Below are 27,373 nucleotides of genomic sequence, written 5' to 3'. Positions count from 1 at the left end.
TGCTTTGGGACTCAACTATGAACCAGTCCAATCTCCATTCTACAACTATGAAACACCCCAATAAGATACAACTAAAAATACATTCTCAATAGTTACAGGAAGAGTTAATGGAAGATTCAAAAAACTACATGTTTCTAAGAACGGGACATCAAGATATCAACTCCAACAACAAGGAAATGCAAGAATAATTGTTGTGCATAAAATACTCAAGAACTATAATCAAGATTGAAGATACATGTCGGTCACATACATAAGTTTGTGTGTATATTCAACTACAGCAGTGTTTGGTGATACCACTACTGGAAGTTGTTTTAAGATGAACGGTTCTATTAGAACCGATATGAAAGATTAACAGTCCTATTAGTCTAAAGTTGAATATCAATGGTCCAATCGGAGCCCATTCCAAAGATGAACAGTCTGATGGTGATGAAATTGGAGATGAACAGTAAGTGAGAAGTTTTTTAAATTAATTATCACTAGACCAGCAACCTCATCAAACTGTTTCTTAAGGAAAGTGACAACAAAAATCAAACAAAAAATCAAACAAATTGGAATAGAGTAAAAAAGAAGTCTGACATGATGCTTGTAAAAAAAAGAATTTGATAATGATAATACTAAGAGCATGACTTCAATGCGGAGCACGGACAGTTGGTAGGAATCTATAAGCATTTCAAATAGCATTCAAATTGTCATTTTGGCATATCACGGTTGGTAGGCTTTTGCAGTTCCCTGCATAGATAAAAGGTAAGTGAAATTGGCATGTAGAAATTAAAACCAGAATCATTTGAAGGTTGAACGTTCACTGCATTTTCATCCCTATGCAACAAACTACATGTGTGAGTGTCGCAACATTGGTGTGAGATCTGGGTCTAGGCTGGCTGCACTGTGTAAGTGCCCTGACTGAAGCCAATCCACTCATCTAACGAGCCACATGCATGACTGAAGCCAATCCACTCATCGAACGAGCCACATGCATATGTAAAGTGAGATGTGCTCATATATAAAAGAAAAAGAAAAAGAAAAAAAAAAACCTGTACAGTCTAAGGTCAGCCATATATAAAAATTTAAAATAAAAAAAAATTTAAAAAAAAAAAAAACTGACCCAAAACAGGGAATGCACATGGTATCTTAGGGTGGCTCTCACTTCATCCTCTTCTTCCTTTTCCATTAAGTTTGGCTCTAACTTTGGGGAGAGGATTCTGCTTAGGGGCCAGAAATTGCTCCTAGTTGTATTTCATAAAAAATATAAAAAAAAAGTTGTAAATTTTTTTTTTACATGCACACACCCCACATGCACGCCGTGGGATTTTATTTTATTTTTAAAAAAAAGTAGTAAAATTTTTGAAGAGCAATAGTATAAAAAGTACTAGAAACATTGAAGCAAATGAAAATTGAAACACAGGAAAAAATCGCCTGGGGCATGGCTTTAAAAACAGGTCAGCTTGGCAATAAACATATAAAAAAAAAAAAAAAAACTTGCCTCCTTTTCAGCAGCACCAGCTTTACAAGCAGCAATTGACACAACTAATATAGCATTTGCACCAAGTTCCCCCTGCATCCTGAAATGTTGCAGTCCAGATATTATAACTGATAAAGTGGGCATGTAATGAATTTCAATTTACCAAAAAAGAAAAGAAGATATTCTCTGCATTGGTGTATCTATATCATCAAATAGATCAAGTGGACTGAATCATATTGAAAGAAGATACACAGACCCAAAAGAGTGAATTTCAGTTTCAAAGCAATTTGCAAATATGCAGATTTTTTATTACTATGATAGTTAGCTAGCAGTGGCACCCATTACAAAGTAAAGAAGAAGTGTTGGGCCCAAGTGCATGCTTGGTCTAGGGATGTAACTTGGGTTCAGACCCAAGTTCTGGTTGGCCTAGCATTGGAAAACACCAACCCAATTTGAAAAGCCCATCATGGACACCTATCACAATAACATGACAACTGAAGGTTCCATTAGATTACATCACCAAATGTGTAATCTCACGTTAGGCCTAGAGCCATAGGGCCAAAAAATTAAGCTGACCTATTATTCAAGTGGGCCACAATGAAGGAAACTGTTGGAAGAGAGACGGGCACCCTTAAATTTGCAGGGTTCACCATGATGATTATTTAAAATCCATTTAAATAATATTCTAGCAACTATATGTAATGCCTGATTTACTCCAGTGGAGATCATGCCATCCATCCACATTGCCACTGTAGTGGAAGAGAATAACTGTAAAATTCTTTGGAAAAAAACTGAATTCCTTGAAATTAGATGAAAATTGGTTTGCTCAAATGTACATGACAATGGATGAGAAATATTACTTTCTGAACAATGGCATCAACATTGCCAATGTAGTGGAAGAGAATGCTACCATCAACTGATGAGTAAGAAAACTTAAACAGGAAGTTAAGAATATAGTAACATGAAATGGCACATAAAGTAGTACAGAAAACCAAAACCTTGCATCAGATAAATAACTTATGACAAGAACATGTGGATTTGCATACCCAACCTACCATCGGTGCCTTTCCCATTTCTGCTCAAGAGTCCAGTGCTAATAAGAAACCCACCCACTAAAATCCAGTCAGTACAAATGAATTGAAAAACAAAAAAGATAAGAAAAGCTAAAACCAATTCTTGAAAACTGTTCATGCATGAGATGTCTTGTAAATAAGAAGATACACTCCTCCCAGTATTTCACAGTCAATCTACACTAAAGACATTATATTTAACATGTTTAAGAATTAGAAGTCAACATTCGCTTTTCTATATACTAGAGTAGCAATGGAGTCATTCACCTGCTTCTTTGTCAAAGGCAATGTAGCCACCTTCACAATAACAGTGAGCAATATAATTGCAAATCCATATGCATAGGGAACGTGTAAAGTTGCAAGTCCATCCTTCAGCACCTGTCACCAATGCAATAGTTCAATCATTCACATCTACACCGGTCCTCAATGCACCCAAAATGCAGAACAGTTGAGCAAATTAAACACAAAATATTTCACCTGTCATGACAAACAGCAAAAGCAAAGCAATGGGGAGAATGTTTATGCAAGAATGAGTTCAATCAGATCAGGTTATCTACTGTGCTGAACTTCAAGAATTACAGAGAAAATCCAGAAACTTTCACACAATGTCAGGATGGCAAAATCAAGAAATACAGTAAGTGAATCAGGCTTTTCACAATATGATGGCACAATCATATACATTTCAACTCAAATCCATCAGATCTCAAACCCAATCTTCTTTACACGCCACTCAAAACCCCAGAACCTGAAAGCATCAAGAAAAACCCCAAACAACAAACATGTATTGCCAATACAAACCATAGAAAAAAGAACTAGAATCATTTAGGCATGCCATTTCTTCTTAGAAATGAGACTGGAGAGACTGTGGATAGGGATGTGGCAGAAGATGCGGAGCTTTACCATAAGGACGATTGACACAACAATGACGACAATGATGAGAATCACGAGGCAAGGGCAAAGAGCTACCGTAACGATAGCGCATTTGCTGTCGGCGAAATCCTCTTTCTCGTCGTACTGGTCTCGGATCTCGAGAGCATATGGAGGAGACAGGGTAGACGTGGAAGCCATTGAGATTGGAAGAGATCTCGATCCAAGAGGATTAGAAATGGCGGGGATTGATTGGGTTCTTCCACACTTACAGACATTCGACCACCATTAAAACCTGCGAGGGAGAGAGTGAAAACGGTTCAGATCTGGCCGACGCCGATCTCCATTTGAGAGAGAGAGAGAGAGAGAGAGAGTGAGAGAGAGAGAGAGAGAGAGAGAGACACGAGATGAGATCGAAGAAAAGGGGAGCAGAGAGGGAGAGACGGAAATGGGCGAAATAGGGTTTGGGAGCCTTTGGCGTAAAAAAGGGTTGAAAATGAATCGGTGGTCTGCGGCAGATATAAATCAATGTGCCTCTTGGGCCTTGTGGGGTCCATTCAGAGGTTACTTATCGAATCCCTTCCGTTTATCTGTTTTAAAATAAAATTATAAAACATAATAATAACAAATAAGAATATCCAACACTCAATTGGGACACACCAACAAAACAGTGTAAATAATACGTATCCATAAAAAGCTTTGTTTCAGGCTTCTTTTTTTTTTTTAATTTCTTTTGTATTTTCACTTATTCCCAATGTTAATGACCTTATAAACTGTTTCGATGGCATATAAGCATCAAGGTGGAGTCCAGAAGGTTTCAACCATAGGTATTTGTTTCCCCACTGTTTCCTCTCGTGTGACCCACTTGATTTTTGGATCCAACTCATTTTTAGTCTCTTGTCCTAAAATGATCTCTAAAAACGGATTAACGGAGTAGATTTTCCAAGCACATGGTGTTGGGCCCCACCCAGCATCCTTGCGCAGGACGCCAAGGGCTTTAGCAGAAATCTGTCCCGTTAAAAAGTGGCGACCAGCCAATAGCTGGTGGTCGATGCTCTATGGGCCCTAACATGACGTACGTGTTTCATCCACGTCGTCCATCTATTTTTCCTGAAAATTTTATGGTATAAGACCAAAAATGAGGTATACCCCAATCTCAAATGAACCACATTACAGGAAACAGTGTTGAATGAGCGTGGACCATTAAAAACCTTTTGGGGGCCATAAAAGTTTTGGATCAAGCTGATCTTTGGTTTTTCCCTTCATCTGGTCATGTATGACCTAATCAATATTGGATGTCAAATAAACAGTATGGTGGGCCTTAAGATGGATTTTAATGGTGGATATCCATTCGCCATTGTTTTCATGTGGTGTGGTCCACCTGAGATTTATGTCCCGCTAATTTTTAGTATAAAACTGTAAAATAATTTGAAAAAATGGATGAACGAAATAGATGAAACACGTACATCATAGTGGGGCACACATAGCACCGACCACCAACCATGAGGCTGGTGGCAAGGGGAGTAGCCAATCCGTTTCTAGCCAAATGAAGGGAGAGGAATAGTTGGCTGACGTCAGCAAATTCTGTGGGTCCCATCATGAGGTATGTATTATATCAAAACCGTCCATCCAACTGGCGAGCTCGTCGTAAGGCTTGAGACAAAAAATAAGACAGATTTAACCATCAAGTGGACCACACTGAAAAAAGTAGTGGGGGATTGAACGTCTACCATTAAAGCCCTTTTGGGGGCCATAAAAGTTTTGGATCAAGCTGATCTTTGTTTTTTCCCTTCATCAGGGCTTGTATGATCTAATCAATAGATTGGATGTCAAATAAACAGTACTGTGGCCCTTAAGAGGATTTTAATGGTGGATATCCAATCAATATTGTTTTCCTATGATATGGTCCACCTTAGGTTTATATCCCTATTATTTTTTTGATCAAGCCCTAAAATGATCGGTAAAAATGGATGAACATAATGGATGAAATACATACATCATGGTGGAGCCCACATAACACCGAATACTAGCCAACGGGCGGGTGGCAGGGGAGTAGCCAATCCGTTCCCATCCATGCTAGTATTTGTGGTGCGGTCCATTTAATCTTTGAAAATAATTCATTTTTGGAATAATTCTCTGAAATTATCTCGAAAAATGGATCAACGGTGTGGGTTGATCCCAAATTTTCGGTAAATCCAAAACTCAAGTGGACTATGCCACACGAAACAATGTGGAATAATGATTTCCACCATTGATACCTTCCTTGGGCCCACAGTAATGTTTATTTGCCATCCAACCTATTCATAATATCAAATATATATGAATGAAGAGAAAACACAAACATGAGCTTGATCCAAAACTTCTATGGCCTCTAAGAATTTTTCAATGGTAGAGGTTCAATCACACTATTTCCTGTGGTGTGGTCCACTTGAGCTTTGGATATGCTTCCTTTTTGTTCTTTAAACCTCAAATTATCTGTTAACGTGGATAAACGGAATGGATAAAATAAATAAATAACGGTGGACCCCACAAAGTTTACTTTGGTAAAGGTAATGACTAACTCACCTAAATGTAGAGGGGTTTCCTTAAAACATTCATAATCATATATTGGGCTTGCCTTAATGTGATTCACATATCCAACCCACTCATTATGTGTGTCCCACTTGGATGAGGGATCAGACCAAGTTTTAGCCGCATCTGAAACTCATGTGGGCCCCACCAAGTGCTTTTATATTTTTTATCATGTATTGACATGGTTTTAGATGGTATGGTCCACCTGAGTTTCGCTTACGGATGATTTTTGAGATATCTCATAACCTAAAGGGGACACATTAAATGCACGGTGTTGATGTTCGACACACATCATGATGGGGCCCACAAAACTTATTAACATTAATTCATAGGTTCTCGCGAGTTCAATAAGTTGGGTCACAATTTTGACAATAATATTTAGCCCATTTTATATGTATAGTCCATTCACTCTATTTTATTGATCAATACCCTCAATTTGACTAGTTACTCGCCCCAATCAGGCTAGCTACATGTGAGAAAGGTATTGGGAATACAAGATTGATCAACAATTTGAGTGAATTTGATTTAACATATGAAGTTATTTACTCTTCAATCTGGACTAGTTCGATTGTCCAAAAATGATTAAATGTTCAATTAGTGGATGTGCTTAATAATTCATTAAAAAATATTTTTTTCACAGATAAATATCAATTTCCATTTAAAAATTACATTTTTTTTTTTCAAAATGTATATTTTTATACTCTTAATTTTTCTTTGAAAACTTTTAACAAAATATCATTTTTATTATAAAATATTTCAAAAAATAAATTAAAATACAAATTCTAAATTTTTATTTTCAAAATATCTTAAATTTTCACAATTTTTAATTTTTTTTCCCAAAAATTCCAAAATGCCAATTTTTTTTCTTCAAAAGCATCATGTTGTTTTCAACTTTTCAATTTTTTTAAAATTATATAAAATTTTCAAAATCTTAGTGTTTTTATAAATAACTTTTTCTTTTAATTTCAAATTTTAAACATTTTCAATTATTTTTCAAAATCACAAAATTTTTCAACTTATTTATTTTTCGTTTCAAAATGTTTGTTTTTTGATAAAGTATCGATTTTTTAATATTGTTTTATTTTAAAAATTTTCAATTCTTTTTCACTTCTCCATTTTTTTAAAACATTTTATTCAAACTTGTCAATTATTATTGAACTCCACAATTTTTAATTTTTTTTTTCAAATTTCAAATTCTCATTTTCTTTTTAAAAATATTTTAATTTTTCAACATTGTGAAAATTTTCACATTTTTAAAAATATTTTTAATTTTCTTTTTCAGGATATTATTTTTTCTCAAAATCAAATGCTTTTTTTTTTTCAAATTTATCAACTTTATTAAATATTCTTTTTTGTTCCCACAAAATAGATTTTTATTAAATCACGATTTTTATTTTTTCAAAATCTATTTTTTTTCTCAAACATTGTTAAATTTTTTAAACTTCTCAATATTCTTTTTCATGTGATATTACAAATCATTTAAATATTAGTTTTGAATTACAAAATAAAAAAAAATAAAATCTACTCATTTGATATAAAAACAAAATAAATTTTCTTTTTGCATTCAATCAATTGTTAAAAAATAATATTAGATACAAATATGTACAATTAAACCTCTGAAATTCTATTAAAAAACAATTATTAGACTACAAAAAGACTGAATTTTCCACCATATTCTTAAAAAAATGGAAAAAAAAATAATGTCAAGGCAAAAGTCCTTTTACGACGGACCTGATCCATCGCAAAATCAACTAAAAAGCGGTCCATTTTGGTATTTTGGGCGGGAATTTGCAACTATTCATTTTCCGTCGCCAAATTAAAATTTGCGATGGATTTCGTCCGTTGCCTAGTTACGACGGACAAAAACCGTCGTAAATACGTCGTAAATCAGATTTTAGCGATAGATTTTGGTCCGTCGCTAAATTCCGCGACGTTTGGACCGGATATTCGAGAAAGATGAGCTTAGTGACGGACTTTTTCCATTAGCAACTGATTAAATCCGTTGTTAAACCAAGAGATTTTTGCGACGGACTATGTCGCAAATTGGCCATTTTGGCGTAGTGTTTCACCCAGGGACATCTATGGCACCCCATGTAGAAAAAGATTTCTGGTGTCCCATCTGGCCATCCACGATATGTTTGTGGAGGCCACGACCCTGATGTCGTTAGGGTGTACAGTAGTCATATCCCAAATGCGAGATGCATGAGTCATACAGTCCAATCATGTATCAATCCTACGCATATCGTGTGCTCATGTGGGGCAACTCCGTCTATCAGAGAGTCCCATAACAAGCTGTCTAATGGTATATGCAATGATCAACCACATCTCATATCAAACATGCAGATGATGCGTATGGGCATGTATCATGATGTTATATTATCACATACTCATAATCGGCATCGATAATCGGCCTAATGAGGCCTAAGGGAAAGTTACAATGTGGACATTTAATCATCATTGCCCATCAATGTGGACATTCAACCAACATTGCTCCCAAGTAGTAGCCCTTATAGGGCCAAACATATAGTGGACCCATGGCCTCATACAAGGGCCTCATGCACAACATAATGGGCCTCACACAAAGGGCCTAATATACATCACGATAGGCCACAAATACATCACATGGGCCATATATACATCACAATGGGCCTCAGACACGGGCTGTAATTACATCACAATGGGCCACTCACACGGGCCTAATATACATCACAATGGGCCTCATCTCATAGGCCTCTCATACAGCACAATGGACCTCATATACAACATCATGGGCCGCATCACATAAGCTTCATATACAACACATCGGGTCTCACACAAAGACCACAAATACGTCAATGTGAGGCCCACAGTCCACACAATGGATGATGTGGTTAAAAATAGTATTATTACTATATCTACACCATTCATTTATCTTTGGAAATCACTATAGAGCATTACCCAAAAAACAAAAGAAAAAGAATCATATCAAGGATCATCTGGACCATACCACAAATAGCAGTGGAGATAATGATTTTCATCGTTTAAAATTCACAGGGCCCACCATAACATTTATCTTCCATCCCATCTGTTCATAAGGTCACAAGGACCCGAATTAAGAGGAAATACAAATTTCATATTGATCGAAAACCTTTATGACCCAAAAAGGGTTTCAATGGTAGACGTTCAATCCTCCACTGATTTTTGCAGTGTGGTCCACCTGATAGATAGATCTGTCTCATTTATCGTCTCCAACCTAAAGACGAGCTCGCAGAGAGGATGGATGGTTGGGATATAACACACACTTTAGGATTGGACCCACAGGACTTGCTGATGGAATACAGATGAACGGCTGGATTAAACAAATACATTAGAGGTGGGTCACACCATGCCAGTTGCTGGACGGTTGGGATACACCACCACATACATCAAATGGGGTGGGGTCCACGTGAATGGGCAGCATGGATGATACACGTGCATTAAGAAGGATCCCATCGTCCAGATTGATGGTGAGGATAGAACACATGTATCATGGTGGGTATCCACCATCCAGATAACTGGACGGTGAGGATATAAAATATATACATCACGGTGGGGTCCCGTTGTCCCTACGTGGATGGTGTGGATGGCTTAGATGAAACACATACACCATGGTGGTGTCACGTGCTGGGTACAGCACGGTAGGCCCCACCTGATATTTGCATCTGTCTCCTTCCAGGCCATGGAGGCCTGGATGGACGGCTGGATGGAAAACATTTCAGTGGGGTCCCACCACACGTGCAGGGTGGGCCCCACCTGAAATTCACATCTATCCTATTCTCTGCAAATGACTGGACAGTTTGGATATATCACATACATCATGCGGTGGGTCCCACCGTCAATGGACGGTGTGGATATACACCCGTCTACAACAGCAACATAGCTGGTGTGCAGTAGCCAGCCAATCCGTTTCCATTTAAAGCAGGCCCCACGTGTGTGATGGGTTCCCACCGTCCAAGTAATGGACAGTGAGGATAGGAGACGTATATGGTGGGCCCCAAAACATGCTGACGTCAACAGCAGCTCTGAGCTACGTGGGACCCACCGTTTGGATAGACAGATGGCATAGATGAAATATGCACATCAAAGATGGGTCCACACGTGTGGCCCACCTCAGCTGTGAATCATGCAGTCCAGCAGCCTCAGCTGCTGGACGATCCACAACTAGACGGTGGATACAATTTGTCCATCAAGGTGGGGTCCACATACACGTGGCCCACTAGCTACATACATCCAGGTGGGCCCTTACGGCTTTGTACGGTATAGATCAAGTGGGTCACACCCATCACAAGAGAGAGGAGAGAGAACGAGAGAGAGGGAGATCGTGATGGAGGGGAGGGACCCCGCTACTATGGGCCCTCCATTTCTTACAATGCATACATCAAATGAGTCCCACCAGATGTGGGCCCTCAAAATCATCAAGATCAATGGTAGGAATCCTAGATCAACCACCGATTCCACTTCTTCTAGGCTCCTTGATCTCCCGAGCTCCTAAGCTTCCTCTTTGATGGAGGATGATGAGAATAGAAGGGTTGGATGGTGAGCATTGAGAGGTAGGAAGTGGGCCACACCTAGCTTCTCCTCTCCCTTGGACGGTCACCTCTCCTTAGGTTGCTTGGGATGAAGTGAGAAAATGAGAGAGAGAGAGAGAGAGAGAGAGAGAGAGAGAGAGGAGTCACTACCAGAAAAAGGGGCAAAGGCTACGGATAAAATCCGTAGCCTTAGACCTATGGCTATGGTTCTAGTCCGTAGCTATTCCGTAGCACGACCGTAGTCATAGGTTCCGTAACAATAGGTCTGGAACCTATAGCTACAGATTTAATCCGAAGCTATAGGTTACAACAGCTACGAATATAATCCGTAGCAATTATATCTATAGCGATAAGTGTAAACAGCTACGGATATTATTTGTAGCTAAAAGTCCGTAGCAATATGCCAAATTTAATAATGGCTACAGCTATAGGATTACCGGCTATGGTCAATATCCATAGCTATTTCGTATATTAAAAAAATATATATAATCATTTGTTCATTCAATTACCACCTGCATAATCATTCATTCATTCCATTACAATCAATTACAATCATTCATTCATTTAATTACAATCAATTACAATCCTTCATTCAATCAATTACAATTACAATCAATTACAATCCTTCATTTAATCAATTACAATTACAATTACAATAATGCTGAAAATACAAATCTTTGGCTTCATTAGAGAAATTTGTTCGACTTCACCCTGAAATTTCAATGATAAAGAATTGAAAGAGAACAAATATTTTGACGGTATGATATTTTTTTCACAAGTAAATAGGCCTTTTTCATCCATCACCCACCTGAAGAATCAAAAACCGATTGTTGTCTAAGTCCACTCCTTTTCCTTTCGATTTCTTAGTGACCTCTGTAAAATTACTTCCACGGTCATTTATGTAGCACTTTAAAGAGTTGTCTCGAAATGCAACTCTAGTAATGACAAAGTCACTTCTTGCAACAGCTTCGTATATTCCAGCATCCTACAAATAGTCATGGCATTCATAAATCAGAATGACCATTGGGGGAAAGAAAAACAAAGTGAAAGAAGTGCATCATGTATAACCATTTTTTTTCTTAATGAATTAATAAAAAATCAAAGAGAAATGAAATTGACACAAAAGGAATGGTCTCACCATATGGTTTGTAGGGCCAAAATAAATGTCTGGACGATTTCCGCAAGAAGGACCATCGGAAGTCACAAGTACCCACTTCCCAAGGAATGGTCTCACCATATGGTTTAGGTTATAAGTTTATGTTAATATTGTAGGTTATAGGTTTAGGTTTAGGGATTTGAGAATACATTTACGTTTTAGGTTTAGGTTTAGGTTTTACGTTTAGGTTAAGGTTACAGGTTTAGGTTTAGGTTATAAGTGTAGGTTATAGGTTTAGGTTTAGGTTAGGTTATATGTTAAGGTTGAGGGAATTGAGTTTAGGTTATAGGTTATAGGTTTAGGTTATAGGTTATAGGTTATAGTTTAAAGTTTAGGTTTAGGTTATAGGTTTAGGTTTAGGTTATAATTTTGGGATTTGAGAATAGTTTAGGCTATAAGTATAGGTTTAGGTTAATGTTGTAGGTTATAGGTTTAGGTTATAAGTTTATGTTAATGTTGTAGGTTATAGGTTTAGGTTTAGGGATTTGAGAATACATTTAGGTTTTAGGTTTAGGTTTAGGTTTTAGGTTTAGGGATTTGAGAATACATTTAGGTTTTAGGTTTAGGTTTAGGTTTTAGGTTTAGGTTAAGGTTATAGGTTTAGGTTATATGTTTAGTTTTAGGTTATAGGTTTAGGTTATAGCTTATAGCTTTAGGGAATTGAGAATAGGTTAAGGTTTAGGTTTAGGAAATCGGGTTCAGGTTCGGGATCGGGTTTAGGTTTGGGTTTTCAAGTTTAGGTTTAGGTTTAGGTTAGGGAGTTGACATTAGGATTAGGTGTAAGTTTAGGTATAGGGATTTGAGAATACATTTAGGTTTTAGGTTTAGGTTTAGGTTATAGGTTTAGGTTTAGGTTTAAGTTAATGTTAGGTTATAGGTTATAAGTTTAGGTTATAAGTTAAGGTTTAGGTTATGGGTTATAGGTTTTGGTTTAGGTTAAGATTTTAGGTTAAGGTTTAGGTTAAGGTTTAGGTTTAGGTTATAGGTTATAACTTTTGAGAATTGAGAATAGGTTAAGGTTTAGGTTTAGGAAATCGGGTTCAGGTTCGAGATTGGGCTTAAGTTTGGGTTTTCAAGTTTAGGTTTAGGTTTAGGTTAGAGAGTTGAGATTAGGATTAGGAGTAGGTTTAGGTTTAGGGATTTGAGAATACATTTAGGTTTTAGGTTTAGGTTATAAGTTTAGGTTATAGGTTTAGGTTTAGGTTTTAGGTTTAGGTTAAGGTTTGGTTATAGGTTATAAGTTTATGTTATAGGTTATAGGTTATAGGTTATATGTTAAGGTTTAGGTTATAGGTTTTGGTTTAGGTTAAGGTTATAGGTTTAGGTTAGGTTTAGGTTTAGGTTATAGGTTTAGGCTATAGGTTATAGCTTTAGGGAATTGAGAATAGGTTAAGGTTTATGTTTAGGAAATCGGATTTGGGTTCGGGATCAGGTTTAGGTTTGGGTTTTCAAGTTTAGGTTTAGGTTTAAGTTAGGGAGTTGAGATTAGGATTAGGTGTAGGTTTAGGTTTAGGGATTTGAGAATACATTTAGGTTTTAGGTTTAGGTTTAGGTCTTAGGTTTAAGTTATATGTTTAGGTTTAGGTTTAGGTTAATGTGAAGTTATAGGTTATAAGTTTAAGTTATAGGTTGTAGGTTAAGGTTTAGGTTATAGGTTTTGGTTTAGGTTAAGGTTATAGGTTTAGGTTTAGGTTAAGGTTTAGGTTTAGGTTATAGGTTTAGGTTTAGGTTACAGGTTATTTATTATAGGTTATAGCTTTTGGGAATTGAGAATAGGTTAAGGTTTAGGTTTAGAAAATTGGGTTCGGGTTCGGGATTGGGTTTAAGTTTGGGTTTTCAAGTTTATGTTTAGGTTTAGGTTAGGGAGTTGAGATTAGGATTATGTGTAAGTTTAGGTTTAGGGATTTGAGAATACATTTAGGTTTTAGGTTTAGGTTTAGGTTAAGATTATTGGTTATATGTTAAGGTTTAGGTTATAGGTTTTGGTTTAGGTTTAGGTTTAGGTTATAGGTTATACGTTATAGGTTATAGTTTTTGGGAATTGAGAATTGGTTAAGGTTTAGGTTTAGGAAATCGGGTTCGGATTCGGGATCGGGTTTAGGTTTGAGTTTTCAAGTTTAGGTTAGGGAGTTGAGATTAGGATTAGGTATAGGTTTAGGTTTAGGGATTTGAGAATACATTTAGATTTAGGTTTTAGGTTTAGGTTAAGGTTATAGGTTTTAGGTTATAGGTTAAGGTTTAGGTTATAGGTTTTTGTTTAGGTTAAGGTTATAGGTTTAGGTTTAGGTTAAGATTTAGGTTATAGGTTTAGGTTTAGGTTTAGGTTTAGGTTATAGGTTATATGTTATAGGTTATAGCTTTTGGGAATTGAGAATAGGTTAAGGTTTAGGTTTAGGAAATTGGGTTCGGGTTCGGGATTGGGTTTAAGTTTGGGTTTTCAAGTTTAGGTTTAGGTTTAGGTTAGGTAGTTGAGATTAGGATTAGGTGTAGGTTTAGGTTTAAGGATTTGAGAATACATTTAGGTTATATGTTTAGGTTATAGGTTTAGGTTTAGGTTTTAGTTTTAGGTTAAGGTTTGGTTATAGGTTATAAGTTTAGGTTATAGGTTATAGGTTATAGGTTTTATGTTAAGGTTTAGGTTATAGGTTTTAGTTTAGGTTAAGGTTATAGGTTTAGGTTAGGTTTAGGTTTAAGTTATAGGTTTAGGTCATAGGCTATAGCTTTAGGGAATTGAGAATAGGTTAAGGTTTAGGTTTAGGAAATTAGGTTCGGGTTCGGGATCGGGTTTAGGTTTGGGTTTTCAAGTTTAGGTTTAGGTTTAGGTTAGGGAGTTGAGATTAGAATTAGGTGTAGGTTTAGGTTTAGGGATTTGAGAATACATTTAGGTTTTAGGTTTAGGTTTAGGTTTAGGTTAATGTTAGGTTATAGGTTATAAGTTTAAGTTATAGGTTAAGGTTTAGGTTATAGGTTTTGGTTTAGGTTAAGTTTATAGGTTTAGGTTTAGGTTAGGGTTTTGGTTTAGGTTATAGGTTTAGGTTTATGTTATAGGTTATAGCTTTTGGGAATTGAGAATAGGTTAAGGTTTAGGTTTAGGAAATCGGGCTCGGGATTGGGTTTAAGTTTGGGTTTTCAAGTTTAGGTTTAGGTTTAGGTTTAGGTTAGGGAGTTGAGATTAGGATTAGGTGTAGGTTTAGGTTTAGGAATTTGAGAATACATTTAGGTTTTAGGTTTAGGTTATAGGTTTAGGTTATAGGTTTAGGTTTAGGTTAAGGTTATAGGTTATATGTTAAGGTTTAGGTTATAGTTTTTGGTTTAGGTTAAGGTTTTAGGTTAAGGTTTTAGGTTTAGGTTAGGTTTAGGTTTAGGTTATAGGTTATATGTTATGGGTTATAGTTTTTGGGAATTGAGAATTGGTTAAGGTTTAGGTTTAGGAAATCGGGTTCGGGTTCGGGATCGGGTTTAGGTTTGGGTTTTCAAGTTAGGTTTAGGTTTAGGTTTAGGTTAGGGAGTTGAGATTAGGATTAGGTGTAGGTTTAGGTTTAGGGATTTGAGAATACATTTAGATTTAGGTTTTAGGTTTAGGTTAAGGTTATAGGTTTAGGTTTTAGGTTTAGGTTTAGGTTATAGGTTACAGGTTATAGCTTTAGGGAATTGAGAATAGGTTAAGGTTTAGGTTTAGGAAATCGTGTTCGGGTTCGGGATTAGGTTTAGGTTTGGGTTTTCAAGTTTAGGTTTAGGTTTAGGTTAAGGAGTTGAGATTAGGATTAGGTGTAGGTTTAGGTTTAAGGATTTGAGAATACATTTGGGTTTTAGGTTTAGGTTCAGGTTTTAGGTTAAGGTTATTGGTTTAGGTTAGGTTTAGGGTGTGGTTTAGGTTAAGGTTATAGGTTTAGGTTAGGTTTAGGTTTAGGTTTAGGTTAAGGTTTTAGGTTTAGGTTAGGTTTAGGTTTAGGTTATAGGTTATAGGTTATAGGTTATAGCTTTAGGGAATTGAGAATAGGTTTATGTTATAGGTTTAGGATTATAGGTTATGGTTAAGGGTGTGGTCCCTGCAAATACAGATATAAACACGGCCTGTCCAAATGGCCATGCCATTCCAATGTTGTCCATAGGAAATTGCCAGCTTCATCATGGTCATTATAGCGGTTGCCACCTTCTAGGGACCCCCACTCAACACCCGGATAGCTTCGACGCACATTCGGGTCTGCTCCATCAATTTCGAGCAAATACATAAACACGTCCTGTCCAAATGGCTAGGCCACTCCAATGCTGTCCATAAGAAATAGATAGTTTCATCATGGTCATAACAGCGGTTCCCACCTTCCAGGACCCTCCCTCAACATCCGGATAGCTCCGATGTACATCCGGGTCTGCTCCATCAAATTTTATGGAATTATGCATGTCCTGCTCATGAGTATGCCTAATATTGCTAATGTATGGGATTCAGCACAAATACCTTTTCATGATTCAAAGAAGGGAACTCGAGGGTTTTCCTTACCTTCCGTTGTATGCTTCCAAGGTGCAGATAGCCCCTGAAACACACATACATCCTAGGAATCACTTCTCAAAACCGCAGACTATTTTGTTTTGAAACTCGTTCATCTCACCTGAAAACCTGTCACATAATGAATAACTATAACCACAATGATAACTATTGTGAATGCACTATAATGAACAAATTATTATTATTATAGATAACTGTAATTACAACATAGATATCATGCAGACGATATCACATAATGTATTGTTTGATAAACTACACATATGCATTCTTGACAAGAGATGTACCAGATGCTTGAATTTGAAATATGCAGCTCCAATCCTCCCACATGCAACATTCACAACAACTCCGACCCACTGGGAAATGGCTATGATTATGATGAAGACAATACTAATGGTGATTGGGAAAAGGCTATGATTATGATGAAGATAGTACTGATGGTGATTATTTCCAAAGATTCAATGGATAATACCCAATTGTAGGTTAGGGATACATTAGTCCAATTATAGTTTCATCGTCTTTCTAAAATTCTAAATAATGCACAGAGATGGACGCGCAAAGTCCATGTGCTTCCCTATAGAATGGATTGTTCTCTTTGCACAACAAACCATCAAATGGGCTTAAATTAATACCCATACCTACACCCGCACCCATTTGACCATCCCCATACCTAGCCTGTTTCGAGCCAGGTTCGAGTACCTAGCCTATTGCCACCACCACCTTTTTTTTTTTTTTCCTTTTTTGAAGATTCCACTACCAGAAAACTGGGTAAAGGCTATGGATAAAATTAGAAATTAGTTTTGCACAACCAATTTAATTTTTGGATTGTAACTTAATGACAGTAGGTTTGTGATTTAGACAATTTAATTTGAGTTCATACATGCAACATGTAAAATTTTTAAGTGGTTGTATGTCAAGTGCCACACCCTTCTAGAGTATTAATTAACCACAACATTATTTACCTTTGTTTTGGTGGAATCTTGTGTGGTAGGCAAAGTACTAAATGTTTACCTCTAGCACTTTGTCCAACTCAAGAAAACTTCTTTTTATTCCGAAGTACTATCTCTACATTAATTTGGAGGGCCAAAAGACACTAAAATTTAAGTTGATAATTGTCAAGGAATTAAATACCTTGTGTAGTTTCAAAAAGAGCAAGATTTAAACAACTGGGTGATAATAGCTAAAGGCTTAAACCACACTATTTTACAATTATATCACCCTAAATGGGTACATCCACATTATTTATAATATTTAATAATTAATTTAATAAAGAGGAACTCAAAAGTCGAACTTGAAATGAATCAGATGCAATTCTAAAAGCATCATTGCCATCTTGGAATTTAAAATCACTAAAAGAGAATTCTAAAAGTCAAAATCATAAAATAAATAACAAATAGAGATGTGTTATATACCTTGTAAAGGGGGACCTTCTTTACACTAGCCCTGTTTTGCAAATAACAACTGATGCTACTAGCATAGCATTTGGCACCAAGCTAGAAATATTACAAACAATCGTTATCACCAGAGTGCAGAAAAGGCCAAGAACATGTGGAAGACTTCATAGTTTAACTACAAAGATGCAACTAATACACAAAGGAGAGAAAAGGCAAACCAGACCCAGTTGGTGTAGTGATACAATAATAAGTACACCCTTGTCAGGGCTTTAGTTTTTAAGTTAGGTTTTAATTTTTATCACTTGAAAATCATATGAATACCACAATGGGGAAAAAAAGGACAACGTAGAAAAAGCACCCATCACAACAACAAAAAAAATTAATTCCATCCATTTGAGATAAAATGATTCAGAAAATCATAATATTAGGGTGTCTGCACTCACGGAAGGCTACAGGCAACACATCCCTACTCATACTCCCACGGAAAAAACATAATTGCAAATAACTATTAAGTTAAATTTCAGCATATAGGGAAGAAACAAAGCTCAGCTTTCAATTGAAATATATAGATCAATGCTATGAATTTAATCTGTGGAATTGTTTTTTTTTTTTTTTTTTTGTTCAGGCAATTTCAATAATCGGTATCAAAGTGAGCACAAAAGCAAAGTAGAGAAGATAATGGTCCAGCACCAAAATTTAAAACTTTTTTTTAGATATTATATGTTATTAATTAGCATGCATTTTTCAACAAGGATTTACAGGATGACTTTGGGTTGGTGGAACATACATCCAAGGGGTGTAGCCTATCACATATGTAGCCGCTCAAACCTCCACCACACGACCCTTGTCACTTGAGTTGGATCCTTCTCATAGCTCCATCAGCCCCTTTCTAGTCCATGAAATGAAGACAACCGGCCCTAGAGTCCACATTACTTGCATTTAGAAAATAAGAAAAAAAAAGAAAATTCAGGATAAAAGCCGTAGCCATAAACCTATTACAAACAGGGAGCAAACAAATGCCACAAAGCAGAGCCTCAGTCAGTTACTAGCATGAATATGAGCCTGTCCGATAATGGTGCTGCCACTGTGAATGAGGAAAAGGTGACTCTGTTAGACAGTGAGAATCACAAAGAGATTAATGCTAGTGGAGATCAGTTCCTTGTTGGGAGTGGTGACAACTTGATAGGCGCTTTGGTCGAAAATCCCTCTATTCCTTTTCAAGCTGACATGGGTCTTGATGGGACTGCCATTCTGAATTCAATGACTAGGGAAGAGAAGATGCCAGTTGATCATCCAGCAGGTGATTCTAGAAATGATGTTCAAGTTGTAGAGGAAGATAAAGCTTGTGATTCAGGAAACCATGTTGAAGCTGCAGGTGAAGAACATACTGCAGCAAATAGTAATAGTTATGTCGAATCTAAGTTACTGGTTGAGGATCATTCCTCTATTTTAGAAGGCCAAAACCCAGATGCTCTTCCTATCAAGCAAGTTGGTCATCCCCTGACAGCTGTTGTAGGAGACGGTGGTAACTTAGCTGCGGTGGAGATGGAAGAGAAAGCGACGAATGAGGTTAATCACGCTCAAATAGTTACAGGGAACATAGAAAAGGTGATGACCAATGAGGTTGATCAAATTCAAATGGCCACTCATTCTACATCAGATGTGGGTGGAGACATGAAATGCAAAAATATCGATCTAGCTACTGGGATCGATGCTGCTCCAAATGAGAAGGCCATGGAATCAGATGAAAAGCTGGTGAAAACCATTGCGAGTTCTGAACAGGCAAGCATAGAACTGGATAGTGAGAGAGTGCTTCGATGTGTGAGTATGCAGATGTTGAAAAAAAACTTGCTGTCAACCGTTCGATGTTCTCGGAATTCGACAAAACCATTGATTCAACATTCTCTTCATAATCTTAAAGGTCCATCAATGTTTTCTTCACAATATCCACGGCCCATGAAACGAAATCCTAAAATCCCTAAATCCCTAATTTGTAAAATCAGAAAAACCCAAATTCAGGGTCCACATTCAAATCTGTAAGCCCCAATATCCCCAAATCCCTAAATGAGGGTCTATATTCGAATTGGAAATCCACAAATTACTAAATCCTCAAATTCATAAATCAACATTGAGATTGAGAGAGATTGAGAGAGAGAGAGAGAGAGAGAGAGATACCTCGCGGTCGAGGATGGGCAGGGAGAGAGGGAGAGAGAAGTGGAGCCGTCCGAACGAGTCCCTCACACAATCGAGGATGGGCAGGGAGTGAGAGAGAGAAGTGGGGAGAAGATAGAGAGAGGAGTGAGAGAAAGGAGCAAGAGAAGATAGAGAGAGAAGTGGGCGCGCGAGAATGAAAAACGCAGTGGGCGGGCTCTTTTATTTTTTGTGCGCGCGGTCGCCAAATTGAGATGAACGGTCATGTTAGGGGCTCCGTGTGGCCCACCATGATGTATGTCATTTATCTATGCCTTCCATTCAATTCAAAGAATTATTTAGGGATTTATCCCAAAAAATGAGGCAAATAGAAGACTCACATGGACCACACCACAAATCAACAAAAGGCACTTAATCTCCATTGTTTCCTATGGTGTGGTCCACTTGAGCTTCAACTTTTTCTAATTTTTGAGCTAACACATTAAAATGATCTGTCAAAATGGATGGACGGCTTAGATTGAACACAAAAATTGTGGTGGGCCCCCCATAGAACTTCTAAGAGACCATCAATACGAGTAAAGGCTACGGATGATTGGAGTATCAAGCTACAAATTTAATCCATAGTAATATAGCTACGGTTTATATCTGTAGCTAAAGACTCCAATCATTCGTAGCCTTTACTTATTTTTTTGGTAGTGAGTGGTGATGGATGGAGTGATGAGATGAGAGGTATAGTGGTGTTAGGAGAGATGACATGAGGGTTGACTTTGGTTGAGAGAGGGATGGGTGAGTGATGGATGTGTACTTGACTAGTACATTGATTGATTGATTGATTATTGATGTGAAAGGTTGTAGAGATTCTCTCAGAATTCACAGCGCTCGGCGTTTTCTTTGAAATAAACGCGGGCCAACAACTCCTAGCCTAGGTATCGCATTGACGCATGAGATAGGGCGTTGGAACCGTGGTGACGGCGCTGTCGCAAGGGTATAAATTTTGAGTTGAGTCGACTCGGAATGTTGGGGTGCGACTCAAGGTCGTGCACAAATGCCGATTATAGGTCGCGGTTTGAAGGAATTCGACCGGGAGGACCGTGGAAGTCTAAGGAACAGTACGGACTAGGATACGGGTCTTACAAAGTCCCTAAGCGAATATATCAGGCACAATCCTTGGGTTGAAGTCCCTAAGCGAATATATCAGGCACGGTCCATGAGTTGAAGTCCCTAAAGCTCACTTGATGCTACATTGTGATTTATGTTTATGCCAATGCTGATATTAGATGTACATCCTTTCCACAATGAGCGTGGTTGCAGATCGGATGTGGTTGGCAGAGGAGCTTGATTGGTATTAGGGTTGCCTCGTATGCATGTGGCTTACATGCATAGCATTGCTTAAGTGCAATTATACTGCATAGCGTGCTTGTGGATTATCATTACATTTTGCATAACAAACTCATGAGATGGATTGAACACCACAACAACATCGTGGTTATACTAATGAGACTACCACATTGGCATCGTGGATGGCATATGTGGGCACCAAAAATTTGGGTTTCTTATACTGGGTCCCAGACCTCTGGGTGAAATTTCTTAAACCTCGAGTAGTACCCTCGAGCCTGATCGTCAAGACCAAGCGGATGTCATGGGTCACCTGGTGCCGAAGACCATAGTAGGCCTGACTCCCGTGTGAGAAGAGGTTCAACCAAACCTAGCTGAAGAGTTGGAATGAATATGGTTCGGTTTAACTAGCCCCTGAAATGGGTCCACTACTGGCATGCCAGTTGGGTATTGACATGGTTATAGGCACCCCACTGACAAGGCGGGTATGCGAGGCCTTTATTCAACAAGTTTTGGACTTGTTCTGGATACTAGGCCTTAGTGATTCCCAGTTATCATGCCCCAAACTCAGAAACCGATCTCACCAAAATCTCGATCGCCAGATCTGGTGCCGACAACCTCCGTAGTACCCCATTCTCAGCTCCCAGCGCTCATACGCCAGATTTTGATCCTAGGATCCTGCAAGGAGGATTTTTCAATGTACATTTAACTCGTAAGGAGTATAACCACAAGTTTACCCAAATCATAAAGGCAACATCATCATCACATATCCACTAATATTTGAATACAGTGCTGAAAGGGAAATATATATATATCGAAAATTAAAGCTTTGAAAGACCGCTGCATGCTCCAAGCTTAATGCTGCTGCGACCTAACGCCACCTGCACGCATCTATCGTGCATAAGCCTATAGAAAGCTTAAAGGGTGGTGTAAGTGTATGCACAAGGTAAGTGTCAAGTATTCAATACAATGCCATAATCATACAATATCAAAATTACTATCATGAATCATACAATATCAGAGTAAGCAGAATTACTGATAAGTCAATGAGTCATATAATATCAGAGTACGCAATACAGATCAGCTATGCAAATGAGGAGTCATAGAGAGCCAAATATCAGATGCCGAGGGTACAATGCAATATACAAATCCTACTAAGTCCGTCTAGGCCATATAAATGCAGAAACGTAGCAACCTAAAATGCCATATACCTGCGGATGTAATGCAATATGCGATGCGAATGAAATGACTAAGTTGGAGTGTGAGGTCGGGATGATAGTACGTGGTATTGCAGACTATGGGCTCTATCACAAGGGATTTCTATCCAAACCAGTCTCATACCTAAATTTGGATAGCCAGACTCAATGTGGTAGACGCCTGATCTCAGGTTAGTCGCGTGCCTAACAGAAATCCTGGCCATTGCGAAGGTATACGTAATAAATAGTTACGGACCACCAGCCCGAGCGGATAATGAATGAATGAATATACAACTCCTACTCAATAAGTCCACATATTAGTACTGTATATCTCTGGGATCATCACCAAGGTCAAGTACACTCTACATGCAATCGCTGCCCACTGGACGTGCAACCACGTAAGTGGAAGAGACCTCACTATCCGCCTGGCCAGTAGTCAGCCAATATCTACCCAGCACGTCGATAGCGGACCCATTTACAAGCTGGTCAAACCCAGCCTAGCTATGCTCACTATCCTCAAGTAGGTAAGGCCATAACCCCTTCCCAACTGACTACGACATAGTAGGAGACACGGCCTACTGGTATTCGGCACTCGGGCACTCATGTATCCACTTGGTTTAGACGTTGTGGCATCTCCTAGCCAAGGAGGTTTAGTAATTTTTACCTAGGGACATCTATAGTGCCCCGATGCTAGTAGCATATTTCTGGTGTCCCATTTGGCCATCCACGACATGCCTATGGAGGCTACAGCCCTGGGCGTATAGTAATCATAACACAAAATGCAAGATGCATTTGCCATACAATCCAGTCATACATCAATCCTGTGCATACCGTGTGCTCATGTGAGATAATCTCCGCCTATCAGGAAATCTCATAATAACCTACCCAATGACATATGCAATAGTTAACCACATCTCATAAAAAACATGCAGGTGATGCGTATGGGCATGTATCATGATGTTATGCTATCACATACTCATAATCGGTATCGACAACCAGCACCGATAATCGGCATCGATAATCGACCTATACAATCAGCCTCGACAATCATAATCGATAATCGACCTAATAAAGGGCCTAAGGGAAGGTCACAATGTGGATATCTAACCACCATTGCCCATCAATGTGGACATTTAACTAACATCGCTCCCAAGTAGTGGTCCACATAAATATCATTACATACATTATAGTGAAATCACACGTTACATCGGTCTTCACATTCATTACATTGGGCCTCACTCAAGGGCCACATATACACCACATCGGGCCTCGCCAAATGGGCCACAAATACATCACAATGGGCCTTATCAAATAGGCTACAAATACATCACAACGTGCCACATGCCTGGGCCTCAAATACATCACAACGGGCCACATACCTGGGCCTAATACACATCACAACGAGCTGCATGACATGGGCCTAATACACATCACAATGGCCCGCATGACATGGGCCTAATACACATCACAATGGGCCACATGACATTAGCTTAATACACATCGTAATGGGCCGCATGACATGGGCTTAATACACATCACAATGGGCCACATGACATGGGCCTAATACACATCACAATGAGCCGCATGACATGGGCCTAATACACATCACAATGGGCTGCATGACATGGGCCTAATACACATCATAATGGGCCACATGACATTGGCTTAATACACATCGTAATGGACTGCATGACATGGGCTTAATATACATCAAGTGGGTCGCATCTCACGGGCCTAATATACATCTCAACGAGCCTTGTATATATCAAGTCATGCCTCATCATATGGGCCAGAAATATATCACAATGGGCCACGTCCCATGGGCCTCGAATATATCACAATGGGTCGCACCACCTGGGCCTTGAATGCTTCACAATGGGCCATCACAATAGGCTGCAAATACATCACAACGGGCCTCACGGATGGGTCGCAAATACATCTTAATGGGCCTCATGCCTGGGCCCTAATTACATTACATCAGGCGTCATCAAATGGGCCACATACGCATTAAGGTAGGCCCCATGATCTGGACGGTCTGGGTGACCCAGAAGGCTAGATTGTTTGGTCATAACACGTACCTCAAGGTAGGCCACACGTCCAAGGGGCGGACGACGGAGATATACAATACATGCATCAATGGTAGGCCCCACATGGCACCGTCCAGCAATGGACGGTGTAAATATAGAATACATATATCAAGGTGGGCCGCATTGGATAAGATGGACGGTGTGGATAACAAATACATCATAGTGGAGTTATGGCACCATCCAAACATTGTCTATGTAGATCAACACTATCCAAACATTGCCTATATAGATCAACACTATCCAAACATTGTCCAGCACCGTTCAGCACAATCTGGATGATGTGGATGAAATAAATACATCATGGATGGTACCCACGTCCCTCACTAGGGACGGTGTGGATATATAATACATAAATCAAGGTGGGTCCCACTTGCCCACACGTGTCACACGTGCGGGGTGGGTCCACCCTCTTAAACAGATGGACGACATGAATAATACACATACGTCACAGTGGGGATCCACCATCCCAACCAGGGATGATGTGAATGAAACCATACATCACAGCGCCTGCAACACCATACAGACTTCTCTGGACGGTGGGAGACTTAACGCATCAAGGTGGGTCTCACCTGTTGCCAGGTGGCAAACGGTTTGAATAAAACATGATATACCTGATGGTGGGACCCGCAGGATTGGCTGATGTCAGTAACAGCAGCACATAACTGCGTGAAGTTCCCAACCAATCCACTTCCATCCCACATCTTGTATTGGACGATGTGGATCATCACATAACATGGTGGGTTCAACCGTCTATAGCTGGACGGTGGATGAATGGATGGAATGCATACATTTGGTGGGTCCACATGTATGGCCCACCAGCTTGTATCAAGCTGATATTTGCTTTTCCACTTCACATGGTCTAACAACAGCTGCTACTGGACATCCTGAGGCTGGATGGTCTAGATGACCGTTGTCAAGGTGGGCCCGCTGGACCTGGGGGAAATGAATGGACGGTTTGGATGGCACACAAACATGGTGGGGTCCACAGAAGGGTGGGCCACCCCACAGACCAAGCTGATATTTGATTTTCCCTTCGTCCAGGGGTGTTGGACGGTGCCAGCAGCTGGCCCATCCAGGCCTTCTGGTCGTCTAGATGGGCCTGGCCATCCAAAGCTTGGGTCCACCTGCTGGACGGGTGGAGGGGGCGTGCACACATAACTATGGGGTCTACCATCCTAGCCAGATGGCTGGATAACATATAATCATCAAGGTGCATCCAACATGGATGGGGTCCACCGCCAGATGGACGGTTTGGATAAACTACATTCATAACGGTGGGCTCCACCGTCCCAGCTGGACGGTTGGATGAATCACATTCATCAGGTGGGTCCATGCGGCTGCATGGCATGGATTAAGTGGGCCACACCCATTACAAGAGAGAGAGAGATAGAGAAAAAGAGAGGGAGATCGGATGGGGTGGGAGGAGCTCTGCCACTATGAGCTCCTCCATACAAGATGCAATGCATACATCAAGTGGGTCCCACCATGTGGGCCCTAAATAAAAAAATGAGATCAAATACTATGAACACCTACTATTTTAGTTTCTTCTTAGTCTGATGAAATCCCTAGCTCCTTGGCTTTGACTTTAACGGAGGATGATGAAGATTGGACGGTTCGATTGGGTGGTAGGGAGTGGGCCACACGTAGCTTTTCCTCTTCTCTCATGGAATGTTTAGACGATGGCTTACTTGGGAGAATGAGATAGAGATGAGAGAGAGAGAGAGAGATTGTAAGAGAGAGAGAGATGGGTGAGAGGTGATGGAGTGATGGGTGTACTTGATAGGTAAGGGTTGTAAGAGAGAGAGTTGACTTTGGAGTTGCTTTTGGGGATGGGACATGTACTTGACATATAAGGTGATTGATGTGATGTTCTCTTGGAATTTGAAAATGCGTGGCCCTTTCTTGAACTGAACGTGGGCTCACATCTCTTGGCCCGGGTCTCGCCTCGGCGCGTGGGATGCGTTGTCGGAATCGCAGTGATGGCACGGTCGCAAGGGTACAAGTCTCAGGTCGAGTCGACTCATATTGATAGGATGCGACTCAGGGTCGTGCGCAAATGCCGATTACAAATCGCGAGTCTCCAGAATTCGACCGGGAGGACCATGGAAGCCTATAGAACGGTACGGGCTAGGATACGGGCCTCACAGCTCTCCCCTCCTAATAAAAATTTTATCCTTAAAATTTACAGAACAGTCAAAGAAAGAGGAAACATCATCAAGTATATATGTCAAGGCACAATCAATCAATAAAAGGATGAAATAGTGCTCTCTAATCTCACCTCGCCCTCCCAAGACACATCATCAACACTATGGTAACTCTACTTAACCTCAGATCCTGGATTAGAAACGATCGAAACTAGAAAACTATACAGCCTCGGAATCTCAACGGTAAGGAGCTATATCAGAATATCTCTAAGCTATTCAAACTCAGGGATCTAATCATTCTAAGTTCTCAACAATCATAGAGTGAAGGGTAGCTATCAGCAGATACGTGATGTTATCTTCAGGTATTCTCAAGTTATGCTCTGATACTATCTTCTGTCACGCCTCAAACTCAGAAACCGGGCTCACAAAATTCTCGATCACCGAATCCGATGCCAACAGCCTCTGCAGTACCCCATTCTCGGCTCCCAGCGTTCATATGCCAGATTCCCATCCTTAGATCTTATAAGGAGGATTTTTCAATATACATTTAACTCGTAAGGAGCATAACCACAAGTTTACCCAAATCACAAAGGCAACATCATCATTACATATACACTAATATAAATATTTGAATTTAGTGCTGAAAGGAAAATATACATATATCAAAAATCAAAGCTCCAGAAGACAGCTGCACACTCTAAGCTCAATGCTGCTGCGACCTAACACCACCTGCACGGATTTGTCGTGCATAAGCTTAAAGAAAGCTTAGAGGGTGGTGTAAGTGTGTGCACAAGGTAAGTGCCAAGTATTCAATACAATGCCATAATGATACAATATCAAAATTATTGGCAAGATCATAAATCATACGACCATGAGTCATATAATATTAGAGTAC

At 39.2% G+C, this 27,373-nt stretch overlaps 1 protein-coding gene and 1 long non-coding RNA gene across 7 annotated transcripts; both read right to left on the bottom strand.

The window, feature by feature from the left end:
* Window positions 1-942: 942 nt before the first annotated feature.
* LOC131229610 (uncharacterized) lies at window positions 943-3,832 on the bottom strand. Of its 6 annotated transcripts, none has more exons than XM_058225604.1 (5): window positions 3,496-3,832; window positions 2,797-2,907; window positions 2,515-2,552; window positions 1,477-1,559; window positions 943-1,223 (listed from the first exon to the last, which is right to left on the bottom strand). In XM_058225604.1, the coding sequence occupies exons 1-5, from the start codon at window positions 3,595-3,597 to the stop codon at window positions 1,204-1,206; spliced, it is 354 nt and encodes a 117-aa protein (XP_058081587.1). In that variant the 5' UTR covers window positions 3,598-3,832; the 3' UTR covers window positions 943-1,203. The 6 variants fall into 6 exon arrangements, 3 of the variants coding, with proteins under 3 accessions (XP_058081587.1, XP_058081588.1, XP_058081586.1); XM_058225605.1 differs by lacking the exon at window positions 943-1,223 and adding an exon at window positions 2,320-2,375 and having other exon boundaries at window positions 1,327-2,208; window positions 2,515-2,571; XM_058225603.1 differs by lacking the exon at window positions 943-1,223 and having other exon boundaries at window positions 1,327-1,559.
* Window positions 3,833-11,056: 7,224 nt separating this feature from the next.
* Window positions 11,057-11,679, bottom strand: LOC131229769 (uncharacterized). The gene is made up of 2 exons (XR_009163580.1): window positions 11,323-11,679; window positions 11,057-11,225 (listed from the first exon to the last, which is right to left on the bottom strand). It is a non-coding gene; the product is annotated as an uncharacterized LOC131229769 (long non-coding RNA).
* Window positions 11,680-27,373: the final 15,694 nt, after the last annotated feature.

Source organism: Magnolia sinica, chromosome 16 (assembly GCF_029962835.1).
Source record: "Magnolia sinica isolate HGM2019 chromosome 16, MsV1, whole genome shotgun sequence".
Classification (NCBI taxonomy): Eukaryota; Viridiplantae; Streptophyta; class Magnoliopsida; order Magnoliales; family Magnoliaceae; genus Magnolia; species Magnolia sinica.
This window is presented reverse-complemented; position numbering and strand designations above follow the sequence as displayed.